The 18,471-nt window shown below is 42.5% G+C and overlaps 1 protein-coding gene across 2 annotated transcripts in view; it reads left to right on the top strand.

Moving 5' to 3' along the window:
* TRIM37 (tripartite motif containing 37) overlaps positions 1-18,471 on the top strand; it is a 37,982-nt gene that overhangs the window by 8,933 nt on the left and 10,578 nt on the right. For both annotated transcript variants that reach the window (XR_014214193.1, XM_082201724.1), the window contains exons 8-19: positions 606-729; positions 1,698-1,765; positions 2,998-3,122; positions 4,097-4,147; positions 5,290-5,371; positions 7,857-7,933; positions 10,791-10,970; positions 11,633-11,747; positions 12,931-13,143; positions 14,509-14,645; positions 16,031-16,125; positions 18,119-18,319. Coding sequence is in view for 1 of the 2 variants with exons in the window: in XM_082201724.1 (XP_082057850.1) it covers positions 606-729; positions 1,698-1,765; positions 2,998-3,122; positions 4,097-4,147; positions 5,290-5,371; positions 7,857-7,933; positions 10,791-10,970; positions 11,633-11,747; positions 12,931-13,143; positions 14,509-14,645; positions 16,031-16,125; positions 18,119-18,319 (1,468 nt within the window). In the remaining variant the exon portion in view is untranslated. The remainder of the gene's footprint in view (positions 1-605; positions 730-1,697; positions 1,766-2,997; positions 3,123-4,096; positions 4,148-5,289; positions 5,372-7,856; positions 7,934-10,790; positions 10,971-11,632; positions 11,748-12,930; positions 13,144-14,508; positions 14,646-16,030; positions 16,126-18,118; positions 18,320-18,471) is intronic.

Genomic DNA, 18,471 nt, shown 5'->3' with positions numbered 1-18,471 from the left:
TGCCTGTAATGGGCAATTTTGCTTCATTCATCCTTTGTGCTGGGTTGCAATCTGTAGACTTAGAAACTTGACACATTAGGTAATTTATTCTGCTTCATAAGCTGCTCTTTAATTCATTCATTAAAGCATTCTGGCCCTTTCCTGCTCATTAGCTGAAAAGCCTCCCAGAATGACTTACTATTGATAAATAAGAAAAGATAGTCCTTGCCCTCAAATCTTGCCATCTAAAAGACACAACACAACAAGGAAAGAAGAGTTGGGGCAGGTGGGGAGCAAGCTCAGGCACAAGTTCTCTTGAAGTCACCAGAGGGCGCTCTTTAGAACACAAAACAAAATGCGCTTGTTCTATAAAAAAGAAGTATGCATGCTACTTACTTTTGGGGATTGTTATGATGGATGTGTCTAGACAATAGCTTTGTATAATAGATCATGTTTTCATTATAGCTAGTTTATGCTGTGTTCAACTGATCATGATGGTGCTGGTTGAATCAACATCTTAAAAGTAAATCAGTCAAAAAAACTCTTACAGCTGCAAGGTGACTTACTTTTAACTGGTTTGTGAATTTTCCAGCTGGTAGCAAACTAATGTCTTGTGTGTCTTCCAGGAAAGGAACGTAGAAGCAGTACGCAGTGCGAAAGACGAGCGTGTTCGGGAAATCAGGAATGCAGTAGAGATGATGATTGCTAGGCTAGACACTCAGCTGAAGAACAAGCTTATAACACTAATGGGTAGGCTTGCCTTTTGTTTTGTTAGATTTTGGGGCAGGCTTCTTGATTTTAGCAAAACTGTTGCCCACTTGAGATAAGAGTGATCCATAGAACTATAGCTTGCTCTGTCCCAAAAGGTTGGTAACAATTAGAGAGAGAAAGCAAATATACTGATGCCCAAAATAAGTTATATTAGACTAATTAAACGGTACAGTGATATAGCTGGTGGGTGCTCTTTTTCAGGCATGTCAGGTTTGACATAGTTGGTATTTTGCCACCAAGTGAAGACATACCTGTTTACTCAGACTTTTTAGGTCTTGTAAGGAGTGACTTTTACCTTCACTGCTGTGCTTAGCTTTGCTGGTTGTTTTAGGAATTTGTTTTATTGATGGCTGTTAAAACTTATTTTATATTTTACTCTGACCTGGTGTTAGCTGATGAAGAGCCAGCTATACATATTTGTAATATACAATAAAAATAAATACATGTTTTAGGCAGGAGGTGTAGCCCACAAGCTACGCTGTAAGTCCATGATTTAACTTTGCATTAAACCTCAAATTCATGCTCTTAACTAAAAAGGGGAAATGTTAACAAAAGTACAGTGAAGTGGAATCATATTACTACATATGAAGCATCTTAATTGTATTCTTTGTTACCTATGATTTGCTACCTCGTCTGTTACCTGTTTTATAGTGTTACTGATTTTATAGGTTGATTTGTTACCTCGTGTTACTGATTAAGGTTAATTCATTTTAGTTTTACTGTATTGAGCCTTCTGTTCACCCCTTGGAGACAGCTGTAATTAAGCATTAGAGTGGTTAAATAAATAAATGCATGTATGTATGTATGTATGTAATGTATGTATGGCCCTCCAAATTTTGTATTATCCCTTAAATGTTGTTTGGATTAGCATTAAAGCACCAGGACAGTTTACTTAAAAGCCTATCATTACTTGACTATGGCTTTCTTGTCTGGCTTAAATTAAATAGGTCAGAAGACATCCCTCACCCAAGAAACTGAACTCCTGGAATCCCTGTTACAAGAAGTAGAGCACCAGGTGATGGAAGCAGCTGGTTTGAATCCCTTTGAGGAAGTTTGATTTATTTTTATCCGCCAATTCTCACTAGCAAATAGTATGGGTTTCTTATTTGGAATTGAATTTATATGTGTCATATGTAAATTCTGCAAACAGTACCCCAGTTTGGGATAAATATATATTCTGTATTATTAGTGGGGTATATGAGTTGTTAGGGGAGGGGTAGTATCTGCAATGGGGGGCACATTGTGGTCCTTCTGGGATAGTATGTCCACCTTTGGTTCCCACTGCACTCAGTTCTCACCTGTGGATTCTAGAAGCTATCAGCATGTGTCAACAGCCCCCCCTCCCCCCGCTTTGACTGGCTGGCTAAACCAGCTGAGGGTAGCTGATAGTTCTCAAACACTCTGTGAGTTAGGGATTTCCTCTACATGCGAAGGCAAGCTCTGGTGAATTGAATGGACAAGGCCAAGATTGGGTCCAATGATCAAGAAGGTGGTTTCTGCACGTGCTGTAGAGGGAAGTAAGGGGCAGTTGGGGCTTGTCAACCTGGGAAGGTAGCCCATCTAGGAGAAGGAAAACTCTGATCCTAAGCCTCCGTTGCCTTGTGGGATATCTTCAAGAAAAGAAAAGGCTCAGGAGTAAACCCTGCACAAATCCGGAGTGGAATCTGACGGTCGGATAGTGCCTCCTTTCAGCAACTCCTTCAGCCAAGCTGGTGTGAAATGTATTGCTTTCCTTTCCTTTTGACCACATCAGTGGGCAGCCTAGGACCTCCATGAGCACTGCCTAGGCTTGCACCCTGGGGAGGTCACTTCGGTGCTGCTACCACAGCAGTTTGACTTCATCCCTGGAGGCACACTCCATTGTCTCTTGAGACAGACAGATGCCAACAATGATTAGCATTTAGAGAATTGCTCTTAGGAACACATTTTGTGTGTGTGTGTTTGTAATAACAGATGGCTACATACATCCATTCTGTTTTAAAGCTTGGATGCAGCAGAAGTATTAGTCTTCCTCATTTGGCAGATTTGAATTATTTTACTTGATTTGGTTAACTTGCTTAAAAGTTTGAAGTTTATTATTTAGATATTGCTATGCTACATATCCTTAGTCCTCTGTCTGGGCATTGCTGCTGCAGCTTAAGTTTAGCACAGACACTTTTAATATATTAAACCAATTAAAAATGCTACCTCACTTGGTGGATTTATTGACATAGGCATGCATTTGTTCTCCATTTCCTCTTTTTGCAGCTACGGTCATGCAGTAAAAGTGAGCTGATATCAAAAAGCTCAGAGATATTGATGATGTTTCAGCAGGTGCATCGGAAACCCATGGCCTCTTTTGTCACTACACCTGTCCCTCCAGACTTCACAAGGTACTCCAGACTCTACTAGTTTTAAGTTTGCAGCTTTGATGTGGTAAAAGGCATTTGCTCCTTATTCATGCAAGCTTACCAAGGTGTACATGTACACACAGGATGTCATATTCTACAGTCAATAGGCATTGGTGAAATCCTCATTATTATTACCCCTGACAATTGCAGGGGAAAGGATTGTTATAGGGTTCTGATCTGCATACAGATTCTATGCAGACATTAAGTCCTAGGTGAAGATTGTCCAGTGGGGAAGAGGGATCTGGCTCCCCACAACTCTTTGGGGATTTCTTTCTTGCATTTGTATCTCACCTTTTTCTCCAAGGAGGTCAAGGTGGTGTGTACCCTCATTTAATCCCCACAACAACTCTGTGAAGTAGCTTAAGCTGAGAGCCACCCCAGGGTCACCCAGTGAGCTTAATGGCGGAGTGGGGATTTGATCTCTGGTCTCCCACGTCCTAGTCTGACACTCTAGCCATGATACCATGTGTTAATCATGCTTTTAGTTTGGCCCGGTGACAGATTTCTGCAAGTGAGGCAGCCTCACGTTTTGTGTAAAGCGGATGATAAAAATGGTCAGTAATGTATGGCACTGGGATGCCAGATTGAAGGCCAGACCTATAGCCTGCTTCTCCTATGGAACCTTTATCCACCCGAGAGTTCAGGAGTGAGCTGCAGGCTCCACTTCCCTCAGTGTTGGTAAGAGCGAACACCTGAAGTGGGACCAACAATGCTTATTTGACTTTGGTGTGTGTGTGTCTCAGACCGCCAGAGTATAGCCCAAGTTTGTTCATATGACTGCATAAAGCTAAGGGTACAATCACTACTGCAACAAGACTGATTACCTAACAAGTTTTTGCCATCCTTTTTAGTAATGTTGTGAGTGAACTTTGGAAACTTCCTGCAGTTTTTTAGGGGCATTTGGAAAGTCATTTGCATGCCAATTCAAGTCTTACCTGTTATTTTCCTTCCTGTAGTGAGTTGGTTCCTGCATATGATTCGACTACCTTTGTCTTGGAGAACTTCAGGTAGGGACATGACTTACCAAGAAGTGGGATTCTAGCTAGCTTGGGTGCGATCATGGAGTTTAATCAGAAGTTGGGCTAAGCCTGTTGCCACTGGCAGGGTTTCAATTCTAGAACACATTAAGTTGTATTTTATCGTGTTCTGTGCGCAAACCTCTGGCTAAGGGAGGAGGATCTTTTATCCCTTGCTAGCTCCTCCTCCTGTTGTTATTCCTCTTGCAGCGACATATTGAAATATTGAACAGAATCTATCTGTTCAACAGATTATTCCCCTTCAGAAGAGCATGAATTATCCTCCAGATTGGTTTATGTAACCAGCTCACTTTCCCAGCTGGAACAAAAGAACTGAACATGATGCTTAATTTGTTCTCTGTGGTAACTGGGGACCCAAAATCTGTTTTTCAGAAGCAAGTGTCAAACTCTGAAGTTAGAATTTCCCATATCTTATGTTTGCAGGGACTGTATTTATCACCTTCCTTGCTAGAGGGTGCTTCTGAGCACATGCAGAGTGCATTTCACCAGCATCAAATAGCCACAATCCATTTAGAATGAGTGGGGTCAGGCTTTTGTGCCGCTATATAGGTACCAACATGATCTCCCCCAGAAGTTGATGGAGTCCCATTCCCATCAGTCCCAGCCACCATGGCCGGTGATTGTGTTTGATATAAGTTATAGTGCAACATCAACTGGAGGGCACACATTGGCTACTCCATCCTACTGTCTTCTACAAGATAGGAGGTTGTGTACAAATATAAGGAAGCATAAAATTTGCTTTTGAGGTGTGAAAGAGAGAACTATAAGGGAGTTTATAATAAAAGCCTTGGAAAAGAATAAAGAGGAGTGAGGCATAGAACAGAACATGGAAATGTTTTTGCATATAAATAAATAAATAAATAAATAAATAAATAAATATATTTTTATTTATATCCCGCCCTGCCCAGCCGAAGCCAGGCTCAGGGCTGCTAAAGAAAATTCTAATGGTGTGTATTGAGAGAGTGGATCCTAGTGAATAATTATTTTATATTTCCTTAGGTTTGAAAATGCACATTAAGGAATGCTTGCTCTAGAGATGATGACCCTCCCATTTGTGTTGAAAGATTTACTTTAACCTTTGCACTGAATATTTATTTCTCTCATCTCAACAGCACTTTACGCCAGCGGGCAGATCCCGTTTACAGTCCACCTCTTCAAGTTTCTGGGCTTTGCTGGAGGCTCAAGGTTTATCCAGTGAGTGTGGCTGATACTGTTAACAAACAGCTACTGAAATCTCGATCATAACCTCACTCCTGGTGCAATGTGATCCATAACTTGGCCTGCAGTGTTCTATTCTTATGAGTAGTCCTGAGGTACAACTTCCAGAAACCAAAAATGTCAGTCTCTGGGTTAATTACCTGGAACTAATATTTAAAAGAATGTGGGGGAAACATAATAGGGGGAGTCTTGAAAAAAGAACCTTCATGATTTGATACACCAGGGATGCACCAGAAGAAAAGAGTTCACTAAAATACCTCTTAGTAGGACCATTTCCTGAAAAGCAGTGTGGATATTGCAAGCAGTTTCTGTTCAGTACAGTACTACAGATGGATCAAAAGCTCCTTATTTTTTTAGGCAAATCACCTCTGGGATACTTTTTAATGTTGTTATTTTTTTCTCTAGCAGCAGCACTTACCCAGTTTCATGTTTGCCCTGTTCACTACATGGGTGAATACATATTTAGAACAGGGTGAATCTGTAAAGCAAGCATGTAATGGCCACAGGAATAAGGCCTAAAAATTAAAAGAAAGTAGTCTTGCATTGACAGGCAATGTAAATAATTACTTATTTATTGCATGGCACCTCACATGTTAACCGGTTATTCTGAAAGCTTACAATTTTGCTAAGATTTGAATCTTTGACTCAACCCTTAAAATTGCCTCTGTAGAAAAGCCAAAAATCTGTGCTCAGGATGTATTATGCAGGTTAGGAACTTTGCCAATAGCTTTTATGCAGCTTCTGTTTTCAAATAACATGGTAAAATGGAGGAAAGGGAAAACCTTGCAGTTGTGGCTGCCTGGTGGGTAGAACAAAGTGACAAAGAACAGAAAAACCGTAAGAGGGAGGCCATGCACACAATTTTAGTTTTCTAGATTTTGGACCTTTATATGCTGCTGATACTATTTCCAAGCAGTGAGGCCTAGAGGAAATATTCAGCTTTTAAAAATGCAAGATGTTTTTCGCATTACCACAACACTGAAGAAATCTTTCCAGTTTGTTGAACCACATTCTGATTGTATGGGGCCTAACTGAGGAGGGGCAACATGTTTGGCTGTTGAGGGCACTTATTGACGGTGGCAAATAAATTAGTACTCCAAGGCTGGAAGAAAAATATCTGCCCCTGGTTGTGCAACAGACTGAAGGCTTATGTCTTTTGGCAGCAAATGAAAGGGCAGCCTTCTGGCAGAGGCAACAGGAAGGAAAATATCTAGTCATTTGGGTTCCTTACGCCAATCTATTTGCATGAAGCAGCACTGTGTGACTTTATACTATCTTTTATTTATTTGACATTTTTCTGTCTTCCTCCAAAAAGAGAGCACAGGACAGCTAATGACATAAAGCAATAGATCAATCATAAAAACATGGAAAACATCAAATGGCTGCTTATCAATAAATGCTTAACAGATAATATCTCCCCAACACCAATCATACCTCAAAAGCCTGATGAGTAGTCCAGTTGTGTGTGAACATAGCTGATTGCACCTGTGAGGGTGTTTCATAGTGCTGGCCTCGAGGATGCCCTGTCTTGTATAAATATCTTCCTCACCACCAGTACTGAAGGAAGAACAAGCTGGACCTCTTCCAATAATGGCAAAGACTGCGTTGAAAAGTGCTGGGGAAGACACATTTTCTTTTTCTCTCCTGGATCATGCCGACTCCACCTTGTCATGGAGCCAGGTTGAACATATAACCAACTCTATGCTTGGACAGCCCCATGCTTGTCATGGTGGCCAAAAAGTCCTGATCTAACATGACAAGGCAGCCCTGGCATGGAGATGGAAGTCCCCCAAGAATAATATGCTGGGATTCTTCAAATCTATTCCAGAAACACCTCCTTAAGCCCAGTCAGGCTGTGTGGGAAGTGGTATACAAACAGCATCTTGTAAGACAGGGTAGCATGCTAACAGGGTTTACTCATCCCCTCTTCTTTTTCTCCCACACCTTTTCCTTGGTTGTCTCTTGTTCTGACTGGTTTCTATGAAAAATTCTTCCATGCACACACACACAAAATTATTAACAAATGTGAGAAGAGGTTACCATAAGAAGGAGAAACTATTATAAACTATTACCCTAAGAAGGAGAAACAACCAAGTTCTGTTTATTTGAACATGCACCAAGCTGCACCCATAGGAGGGGCTAGTGGCTATGGTGCTAGTGCTTGGCTTTAAGGCCAAAGTGCCATAAGACATTTGGGGCTTCAGTGCACAAGTGGTTTCCGTGATGTAAAGCCCCCTCAAACAGATCACCAATTTGTTGATAGTATTTAAGCATTGGTTGTGGCAGAGAGGGGGAGCATTCTCTCTCGCTTTAGACTCTCCAAAACTGTGCATCAGGTAAAAGCCCACTTCAGCTGTATTTTCAATAATTGCAGGAAGCTGTATTATGAACTTTGAAATCTCATTTGGCAGGTAGTAGGCATGTTGTAAGAAACTAACTTTGATTTTAACGTTTTTTAAAGGATGGAAACGGAGTGGTGCGAGGCTATTATTTATCTGTGTTTCTCGAACTGTCAGCTGGATTGCCAGAAACATCCAAGTAAGAACAATCACTATTTCCTCCTGTGTTTAGAATAGGGTTACACTCTGTGTCTGTGGTAATGTTGGAGGGAGGAAGCAGGGAGTCTAGTTAAATTATGTGTCTGACCAAACATGAAATGTATGCTCAAACCATGTGATTCTGTAGTAAAGAACCTAGGCAGTATTACATAGTCCAATCTTTTAGGGGTCTTCACCAAAAACTGTGCTCGATCCAAAAAGTCCTTCTTTGTATGGAAAAGGCTTTGGTCCAGAAGAGTTTTCTATGAATGGAAATGGTGCGGCAGTTTTTCCAGTTCCCCCTGAGCCCCCCTCCCACAACACTTCCTATCCTGTTCTGAATGGTCCCCAATCTTCTGGAGTGAGTCTTTGCGTATGCTAAGGCAAAGCAGAATTGTTGAAAATTGCCTGCCATATTTATGTTGAGGAAAGTTTCCCTTGGGTCAGAGCTTGTTTATTTACACAAATATTTGTATACACAAAAATTTCAATGGATCACCAGCTGACTGTTCAATGGAAAACATTTGTCTTATTGTCTGCATAAATAAGCCTGGTGGCAAAGAAAATATTTCAGCAAATTTTTGAAGGTTAGTATAGAAGCCCTGCCAAGTCTCCAGTCTTCAAGAAGGAGCTAATAACACTGAAGCTCAGTTTTGTGCTGATGTCAAATGAGCCTCACCCAGCTCAGAACTACCAGCAAATCCTACAGATCTTGGTGATCAAGCTGGGATATAAAGGTTCTACAAATATAAGGAGTTATTTTGCTTGTGGAAGGGCAGATATAAGCCAGTTATGTTAAGAGTTGCAGAATATCAGCACTTTTCTAAACTCCTCTTGAATATTAATACTAATTTTATTATTTAAACCCCACCCATCTGAATGAGCCATGTTAGATTTTTCCAAAACTCTGTGGATTCTGTGACCAAAATTATGTGCCCAGGCATCCAAGAGCAGGATTCTATTGCCTATATCAGTTATGCAAATTCACCACATTTGCATAGCTCTGATTTAGCTAGTCATGGGGGAGATGGAGAGGAGGGAGAAAGAGAGTGGTACATCTCAGAATCTTTTTCAGTCACCTTCATTTTCTGAAAATTCACTAGGCATTTCCCTCATTCGCCATGATAGCTATTTCCCCTCCACTGTTGGAGGCAGAATGCGCCTGAATATCAGTTGCTGGGAGTCGCAGGTGGGGAGAATGCTGTTCCCCGTCTGCCCTACGTTGTCCTTATGTCCTGCTCCCAGGCTTCACACTGGGACAGCTGGCTCTAACAAGGGCTGCTAAATATTTTATTGGACATTTTGAGTGTGTGTGACTTTTGGCTTAAATGCCCTCTGCTTGTGGGGAAAGTGGCTTAAGTAATGTAGTTTCATGGTCATATTTGGCAAGAAGGGAATATTTGACAGAGGTGTTGTGCTGAACTTGGTCTGAACAGCTCTGTTAATTGCAGTGGGAAATCGATTTCAAATGCAGCCAAGTGGCTGGCCAGCCTGTCTTTCAGGTGAACTAGAGGTTACCTGCCAAAAAATTACCATAGATGCTAGGTCATCAATAATTTAGTCCCTAAGCAGCTTTTTAAGCGCAGCTGATTGAAAGGCTTCAAAACATCCACAGCCAGATTGTGTCCTTGACAAGGAACCAAGCCTGCCACTGCTGCTAGTCTGAATCTGAGCTAAGAGACCTGTGGCCCTCCCAACATGTTGCTGAACTACAGTTCCCATCATATCTAACAATTGGCTATGCAGGCTATGCCTCATGGGAATTGGAGTCCAATAGCATCTGGAGGGCCAAAGTTTTCCCGGCCCTGATGTGAATAAAAACCCTGGTCCCCAATCCTAGTTTTTCAGGGGTCGGTTTCATTTAGATTGCTTGAGTTTTGGGAGGTAAACTACAGCTAATAAATGTGCTTTTTTGAAAAGGTCTGTGAAATAAGATGGGAAGGTTGGTTATGGGTTTATTTGTCTCTTCATATTTTAAATCATTTTGATAGTACAGTCGTACCTTGGTTTTGAACAGCTTAGTTCATGAACAACTAGGAACTCGAAAGCTGCAAACCCGGAAGTAGGTGTTCCAGTTTGCAAACTTTGTCTCAGAAGCTGAACATTTTTGGTTGAAGACAGTTGTAGCCATGGTTGCACCGGTTGTTCTTACCCTCTTGTGTCAGGTGTGCCCTCCACATAAGATGTTGGACTCTCAACAACGCAGCAGCTTCTGGTTGGCGAAGGCTGTCTGGCATTGGTTGTTACCGCAGTGTATACCCTTATCCATGCACCCATCACATCAGCATTTTTTAAATATCCCAGGGATATAGCTATGGCCTCACTGTTGCTAGTCTTTGAAAAAAGGCTGAAGACATACTTATTCAAGTCTGTGTTTGGCTGAATAGTAGTGCTGCTGTTGTGGTTTTCTATTTAGTTGTATTTTCATGTGACTTATGCCCTGCCTCACAGGGCAGCCATGCATTGAAATGCAGGTTTGTTTTTTGTTTAAACAAAACTAAAAGCTGGTAGAAAGATGACATGTTTGCTAATTGATGGAAATTTATTAATTAGTGAAATGTAACTTAGGATATAATTGAACCAACAATTACTGTAACAAAGCTCAACAATTACAACTGAAGTAACTAAATGTTCTTCCCCTTTTTGCCACTGTTTCATTCCCCTTCCACTTCCTCCTGTGTGAATATACAGAATGTAAGCCCCTGGGGGCCGGGCCCTGTCCTCTCATTCTTTGCAAAATGCCATATACATGGGTGGCAGTATAAAATTAATAGATGTTAATGTATGGTTCCACATAAGGTCAGGTCTAGCACTGGGTGATTTATCTTCTGTTTACCTGTGGCATTTTTGTTTTGTAGGTATGAATACCGTGTGGAAATGGTCCACCAGTCCACTAATGATCCTGCTAAAAATATCATTCGAGAGTTTGCGTCTGATTTTGAAGTTGGCGAGTGCTGGGGTTACAACAGGTTCTTTCGACTGGACTTGCTTGCTAATGAAGGCTACTTAAACAGGCAGAATGACACCGTCATCTTAAGGTACGGGAGAGGCCTACTGCACAAGTGCTTTAAGGGTGCAAGATGACCACAGATAGCTTTTTGAGGGTGAACAGTAGGAAAAGGAACCTCTTGGCACTACATCCTATATAGTGGGGGAACAGCCCTTACCTCACTCTATTACTGTATGTAGTGTCGTAATGGTGAGAGGAGTTCAATTTAACTTGTTTAATAGGCGTGTCTCTTAAAAAAGTTCTCAAGAATTTTACTTGAGTAATCATTGCCCAATAAATGTGAATATTGGCTGGACCTCCAAGTTGGTGCCTTTTGATGTATGAGGACTTTGCAGATTAATAGATGCAAGCTACCTGTCACTGTTACAGGGAAGGGTATTCTCTAATATGATTTTGATCTCTCTTACAGTAGCACTTCAGAAGCAAAATAAGCATCAGTAAACAAAGTGTAACCTTTAAGCTTTAGCTGATTTAATTCACTGATTTAAATTAGCAGCCTAAATTTTTAGCAGCAAATGGGATGAAGCTGGATGGCTCTGTCCCTTCTTTCAGATTCTTCTTTAACAATGGTGACACAAGGTTGCTGTTACAGCTTTGTAGAGAACCCAACTGCTAATAGAACATGCATTATTCTTGTATGGGACTTTTGTAAGCATTGTGAAGTTTTCCCCTCCTTCTGCCCCCCACAAGGTTCCAGGTGCGGTCACCCACCTTCTTCCAGAAATGTCGGGATCAGCACTGGTACATTTCTCAGCTGGAAGCTGCTCAGACAAGCTATGTCCAACAGATAAATAACCTTAAAGAGGTGAGCAGCATTGTGACACATGAATGCTAAATTGAGGGACAATGCTATTAACTATAGTGGGTGACTGATATTTTGGGGGGCAAGTGTATTGGGCTAATTTGAACAATGAAATCATGAATGTTAGTGTGTTGTGCTTGTTTCCCAGACTGCTGAGGGTTTAGGAACCTTATTTTCTGTATTTTGAAATTGGAAGCATGCTTCAATTTACACTTGGGTCCATAGGAAGTTTTCTTATGTTGAGTCATAACTTTGGTCCAACTAGCTCAGTACTGTCCACATTGAGAGGCAGCAGTAGTTTTAGATGGGGCATTCCCTCTACTACCTAGAGATGTCACTGGGGATTGAACCTAGAACCCTTTTTCATGCAAAGCATGTGCTCTGCCCCAGGCTTCCTCAACCTCAGCCCTCCAGATGTTTTGAGACTACAATTCCCACCATCCCTGACCACTGGTCCTGCTAGCTAGGGATCATGGGAGTTGTAGGCCAAAAACATCTGGAGGGCCGAGGTTGAGGAAGCCTGCTCTACCCTTTGTGCTGCAGCATCTTTCCAGATGTGCAAGAGCTGTTTGCCTTTAGAAGGACCTACCTCTGAATTTCTGCATGAGTCACTGATCTGGGTGTGCTTTCTCAGGCAGGCAAAGCTGCTGCATGTGGAGTGATTGATCCAATCACATCCAATGTAGAGATGTGCCAGAGCTACCTGTCTCCAGGAGAGGCTAATTGGAAAGAGAAAAGTGAATCAGGAGTAGATGTGGTGGGTAATCTCTTTGGGTATGTAACTTGGGCACTAGGGAATATCTAATTATTTTCTCATGGCATCACAGCTCTTGCTGTCAGTCACCATGCGGTTTGCGAACAACTGGTTTAGTATTACAGTCGTACCTTGGATCTCAAACGTCTTGGCTCCTGAACAAATTGGCTCCTGAACAATCAAAACCTGGAAGCGAATGTTCCGTTTTTCGAACAATTTTTGGAAGCCAAACGTCCGCAGCTTGTGATTGGCTGCAGGAATTAGAAGCCGCACTTTGGTTTCTGAACATTTTGGAAGTCGAATGTACTTCTGGAACAGATTCCGTTCGACTTCCAAGGTACGACTGTATAAAGAATGTTGGCTACATTAAACCTATGCCTTCTGTTTTCCATATGTGTATGCTTTATTTCCTTTTTCTTTTTTAAATGACAGAGGCTTGCAATCGAGCTTTCTCGTACCCAGAAATCCCATGGCATGTCTCCCCCTGATACTCACCTCAGCCCACAAAGTGATGATGGTCCAGAAGCAAGACCTAAGAAGTCAGGATCAAACTCTGAAGTGCATCTTGAGGCTGTGGCCAGCACAGCATCTGCTAGAGAAGCAAAGGATGACGAGGAAGAAAAAATACAGTATGAAGACTTCAATGTAAGAATCCTCCTCTCCTGCCCTGGTGAATTTGCTGTAATGACCAAACCCGAGATCATGTCAATGGCCCTTTAGTCCAGCATCTTGGTTTCACAGTGGCCTACTAGATGCCTCTTCTGAGAAGCCCAGAAGAAGCTGAGCACAACAACTACACTCCTCACTTGTGAATCCCAGCAGCTGGTATTCAGAGGTACACTGCCTCCGATGGTGAAGGGGAGAACATGGCCCATGTGGTTATTGGCCACTGATAGCCTTCTTCTCCATGAATTCGTCTGAGTCTCTTTCAAAGCCATCCAAGTTGTTGACCATCACTATTTATTGTGGGAGCAAATCCCAATGCCTATAGACCAGCCTGTGCTAATGGAGAGGGGTTGTGCTTGGTAAGCAGAAAAGGGTAGGTGACAGGTACACATCTGAAAATAGTAGCCAACCTGTTTTGCTAACTGTTGCTGAGTTGTTTGAATCTCAAAATAGATTACCGTACATCCTGGGTGGTACTGAGGGACATCTGCTAAAGGAGCCTTTTATCAGTGCTGAAACACACACCCTTTCAATGTCTGTGCCCAGAGCATGCAAATCTGTGTTTAGTGTGGCTGAATTCTACTATCTTGCATAATGTATAATGTATTCTGTTTCTGGTAGTCCTGGAAACCTTATTCATTGACCACCACCTTGGCTTTGGAGATTTCAGAAGGCAGTTTCAGACATGCAGTATCTGCTTTTAATGAATAAGACCTAGAAAAATTGTTTCTTAATCAAAGTAGAGATTCTCAGGGAGCTCAGTTCTGTACCTAAAACCATGCCTTCCTTCCAAGAATGAGGATGTTCTTAGGTACTCTGTCCCCCTTACTTACAGTTAGCAAGCCAATAGACATTACTCTTGTTCATTCCATGCTGTGAGAGGAAAGTCCTGTTCTGCCATGCTCCAGGCATCAGCAGATCTCTGATTCTGGAATAGGGCCAGCTACCCTCTGGAATTCTGGGGGTATGGGCAGAGTCCTGTGTGTTCCTGGCTTACATAAGAATATAAGAAGTGCCTGCTGGGTCAGACCAATGGGCCATCTAGTCTAGAATCCTGTTCCCACAGGGTTCAGCCAGATGCCTGTGAGAAACCTGCTTCCAGAGTTCCCTCTTTCCAGTTAACCAGCTAAACATTAGTGTCACTGCTTTCTCTGCGCCAGGATAACCAACATGGTCCTCTCCAAGTGATGTGGACTCCATAATCCCCTGACTGTTGGCCACGCTGGCCGGGGCTGGTGGAGGTTCTTGGGCTACCAACTGGAGAGCAGCATGTTGGCTGCCCCTGCTCTGCACTGCACACAGAAGCATTATTTCAGAGCCATTTTTGCATGCTCTTGACTGCAGCATGAACTCTCAGATGGGGACCTTGATGTCGATCTTGTTGGGGAGGACGAGGCAAACCACCTTGACGGCAGCAGCTCTTCAGCTAGTTCCACAGCGACCAGCAACACAGAAGAAAATGATATTGATGAAGAGACCATGTAAGAGACCCTGTTCTTTTTCTGCCATCTTTGTTGTCTATTGAAATGGAAGCGCCTTCCATTTGGAGGCGGGGTTGGGAGGGGAAATCCTACCCTACATTATTGTTGCTCCCAAGGCAGCTAACAAAGCATAAGGACAAATGAAACACTGTCATAAAATTTTTATCTATTTTATTTATTTAACAATATTCAGACAGCGCATGGCTGCAATAAAACCTGTAAGCAGTTTACAAAAAACAACAACCCCAACATAATTATCAATAAAAGGACAGGTATTGAAAAACATTCAGAAGATAATGAAAATCAACAAGCTAAAAAGATATTAAAATTCATGTCAGTTCTACATGTCTGGAAAGGCTTGCCTAAAGAAAAATGTCTGGAGAGGCAGCACAGGTGCAGAATAAGTATTGTGTGGCACCTGTAACATTGAAGCAGTCTGCACTTACAAATATTTGGCTTCTTTCTAAGACTACATGCCTATACATTTCAAATGCGATGTTTTTTTCCAGTGGTCTATGCTTTTAATAGAATGAGGGTTCAAGGGCTGAGATAGTGATGAATGAGCAGAATGAGTATTTTTAGCACTGGGGTATTGTTTACGAGTTTTTGGGGGGTTGTTGCTATTAATTTTTTAATATCTTTACTTTGGATCTAATGATTCATGTGGAAATTGTTCAGTCTGGTTGTGTACTTTTTGATGTTTTGTTTATTGCTTATTACTACTTTTGTTAAGCTTGTAGTTACGTATTTTTATATGTTGCAATCCACCTTGAGCATGGTTTTAACTTTGGAAAGGTAGCATACAAATAAAACAATTGATTCACTGATTGATTGAGATAGCAGAATGAACTGTACCACTTCAGAGTGTAAGTGGGAGATGAAGTGGATATTCAACACACTTGTGGCCATGCAATTGAACTTGCCCTCCATCTCTCCCTATGTGCCCCCTAAAATTTGTTCTGGGGGTTCCCCAAGCTATCTAGAACAGATTTGGGGGGTACAGGGGGAGAGGATGGGGGAATTCTGTTGTGGAAATGGAAATGTTAAAGGGTAGAAAAAACAAGTCTTTCTGCCAGGAGAAAACTAGCAAAGCTAGAACCTTTTGGATACCTACCTTGTAGGAAGTATTGAAGTAGCTGAAGGGGTAGAATCCATTCCAGCACCATGGGACCCTGCTGCTTCATTCTGCCGCATATATAGACTGAGCCTTAGATGCTAGTACTTGAGTGATGTAAGTGCATGTGTGAAAGAGTGGCTTTATCCCATAACAATGAATTTGCTAATCTGTGCAGTTTAAAATCTGTGAAATTCTTTTAAGCACAAGTGATTTTTTCAGAACAAAGGCTTCAAAGGAGCTCTTTGTTTTTGTTTAATTTGTTTCTTAGGTCTGGGGAAAATGATGTGGAATACAATCACAACATGGAGCTGGAGGAAGGAGATATTGTGGAGGAGGCAGCTTCTGCCGCAGCAGGTGCCTCGGGTATGAATGGGACCCTTTTTTCATTAAACTGCATCTTAGTATACGGAGCCTGCTTTCCATCCTTCTCCTTGTTCTCTCACTGCCACGTCAGAGGCAACGCAGAGCTGTGTATTCTGCAGGATTTTCTATTTTTGGAACTGCTGCATCATGTACCGTATGTGGAGATTATTGCAATGTAGGGCAGTCTTCCCATTGGCTCACAGTCATGGGAGGTTTGCAGCTGAATTTCCTTAAGGGCTTTTAAAAAAAGCATCAATGGAGTGCTGACGCTTCCCAGTCTTCTTTTTTAAAAAGAAAAGAGATAAAGTACTCTTAAGTAGATCCAGTGGTTGATTTCCTCTTTTGCCTTTTACTCATTTTCCTTTTCCCTTGGGAGTGTTGACACTTTATCTTAAACAGTGTGATCTTACTGCATAAGCTTCCTTACTGGGGTGAGGAAGGGATGAAATGTGTGAACCTCTTGTAGTGGTTAAGAGCGGTAGTCGCGTAATCTGGGGGAACCGGGTTCGCGTCTCCGCTCCTCCACATGCAGCTGCTGGGTGACCTTGGGCCAGTCACACTTCTCTGAAGTCTCTCAGCCCCACTCACCTCACAGAGTGTTTGTTGTGGGGGAGGAAGGGAAAGGAGAATGTTAGCCGCTTTGAGACCCCTTAAAGGGAGTGAAAGGCGGGATATCAAATCCAAACTCTTCTTCTTCTTCTTCTTCTTCTTAAGTATCAAGTGGAGAGGAGTCCAAGGGAATAGTGCCTATACATCTGACTAAGTCAGACACAGATTCTTCATCTGTGGCTGGGATTTTGAAAGCTCTTGGAAGGTTTCTTTTTAAATAAGCACTTAAGATACCAGTTCTAGCAAAGATCTGTCAATTATCCTGTTGGGAGGGAAGCGTTGATGGTGTTGTATTGCAGTTCTCCTTATAACTGTCTAAATCCTATTGTGGCTCAGATAGCAATCACTGGCATACGACAGTTAAATTATACCTCTGTTAGAATTCCTTCTGAGCCAGGAAATTAATTCATATTTAGCTGATTAATACCACCCCCTTTACAGGAACAGAGGTGGAGGCATAATGTCTGCAGAACTAAGTGATTGATTGTGTTCCCTAGCCTTCTCTTTTTAAAAGTGTTTGCTGTCTGTAAAATCCTCCCTCACTGGTGTCTGTCTGTAACCCACTCAATTCTGAGGAATCTCCAATTTTGCTAATTGCGTGTTCTTAATCACCTGCTTTGCCAGAGCCCCTTAGTGGCTTTTTATATGGGTGTTTATTTTCCCCATTCAACTAACTTACAGCTGGCAACTAGATACACTGTTTCCCTGCACAGACTTTTGCACCAAGAGTAGTCTGGCTACAATCCTGTCAGACACACATACTGGATTCGCTATTTGAGAGAGTGGAGGTTGGCAACTGCAGTGGATGGGGCACTGCCCCACCAACCTCAACCTGCCCTCAGCCAGCCTCCGACTGCCTGCCTTCTTACTTACAACCAGGCCAGGGAGTGGTGCTGCCTGTCGGCTTCCTCCTCCTTAGTGTTGCCCTTGTACAACTCAGCAGGGAGAAAGGTGGGAACAAAATTAGAACTATCAGAGCCAGTGTGGTGTAGTGGTTAAGAGCAGTAGACTCGTAATCTGGTGAACCAGGTTCGCGTCCCCGCTCCTCCACATGCAGCTGCTGGGTGACCTTGGGCTAGTCACATTTCTCTCTGAAGTCTCTCACCCCACTCACAGAGTGTTTGTTGTGGGGGAGGAAGGGAAAGGAGAATGTTAGCCGCTTTGAGACTCCTTCGGTAGAGATAAAGCAGGATATCAAATCCAAACTCCTCCTCTTCTTCTACTATTCTCCTGATGGTTTCTCTGCCTTCCATCTCACCATCTCACCAGTCCCAATGGACGGCAGCCACCCCTGACTTCAGAAGGCCTCCACTGCTGAATGTGAAGTGCTTTGGACATTCTTAAAGCGTTATAGAAACACTAAGCATTCTTCTCCTCCTTCCAGGTGGGAGCCACGGCTATCCCACTGCAAGCAGCCGCATGTCCAGGAGGGGAGGAAGCGCACTAGGCTCTTCAGCCAGTAGCAGCTTACTTGACATAGACCCTTTGATATTAATTCACCTGTTGGACCTGAAGGACAGGAATGGGATGGAAAACCTGTGGGGCCTACAGCCGCGCCCTCCTGCTTCACTGCTGCAGAACAGAGGTGAGTGGATGGAACCTTCCCCCCCCCCCCCCCGTCATCCAATCAACAGCATTAACAGGATGGAGCTTTCTGAATGGTTTCCTGTTCAAATTGCTTTGCTATACTTGGAATGGTTTTTAATGTGAAGAACAGAATGTACTTCAATCATCCAG

The sequence above is a fragment of the Podarcis vaucheri genome (assembly GCF_965113315.1).
Source record: "Podarcis vaucheri genome assembly, chromosome: 15".
Lineage (NCBI taxonomy): Eukaryota > Metazoa > Chordata > Lepidosauria > Squamata > Lacertidae > Podarcis > Podarcis vaucheri.
This window is presented reverse-complemented; position numbering and strand designations above follow the sequence as displayed.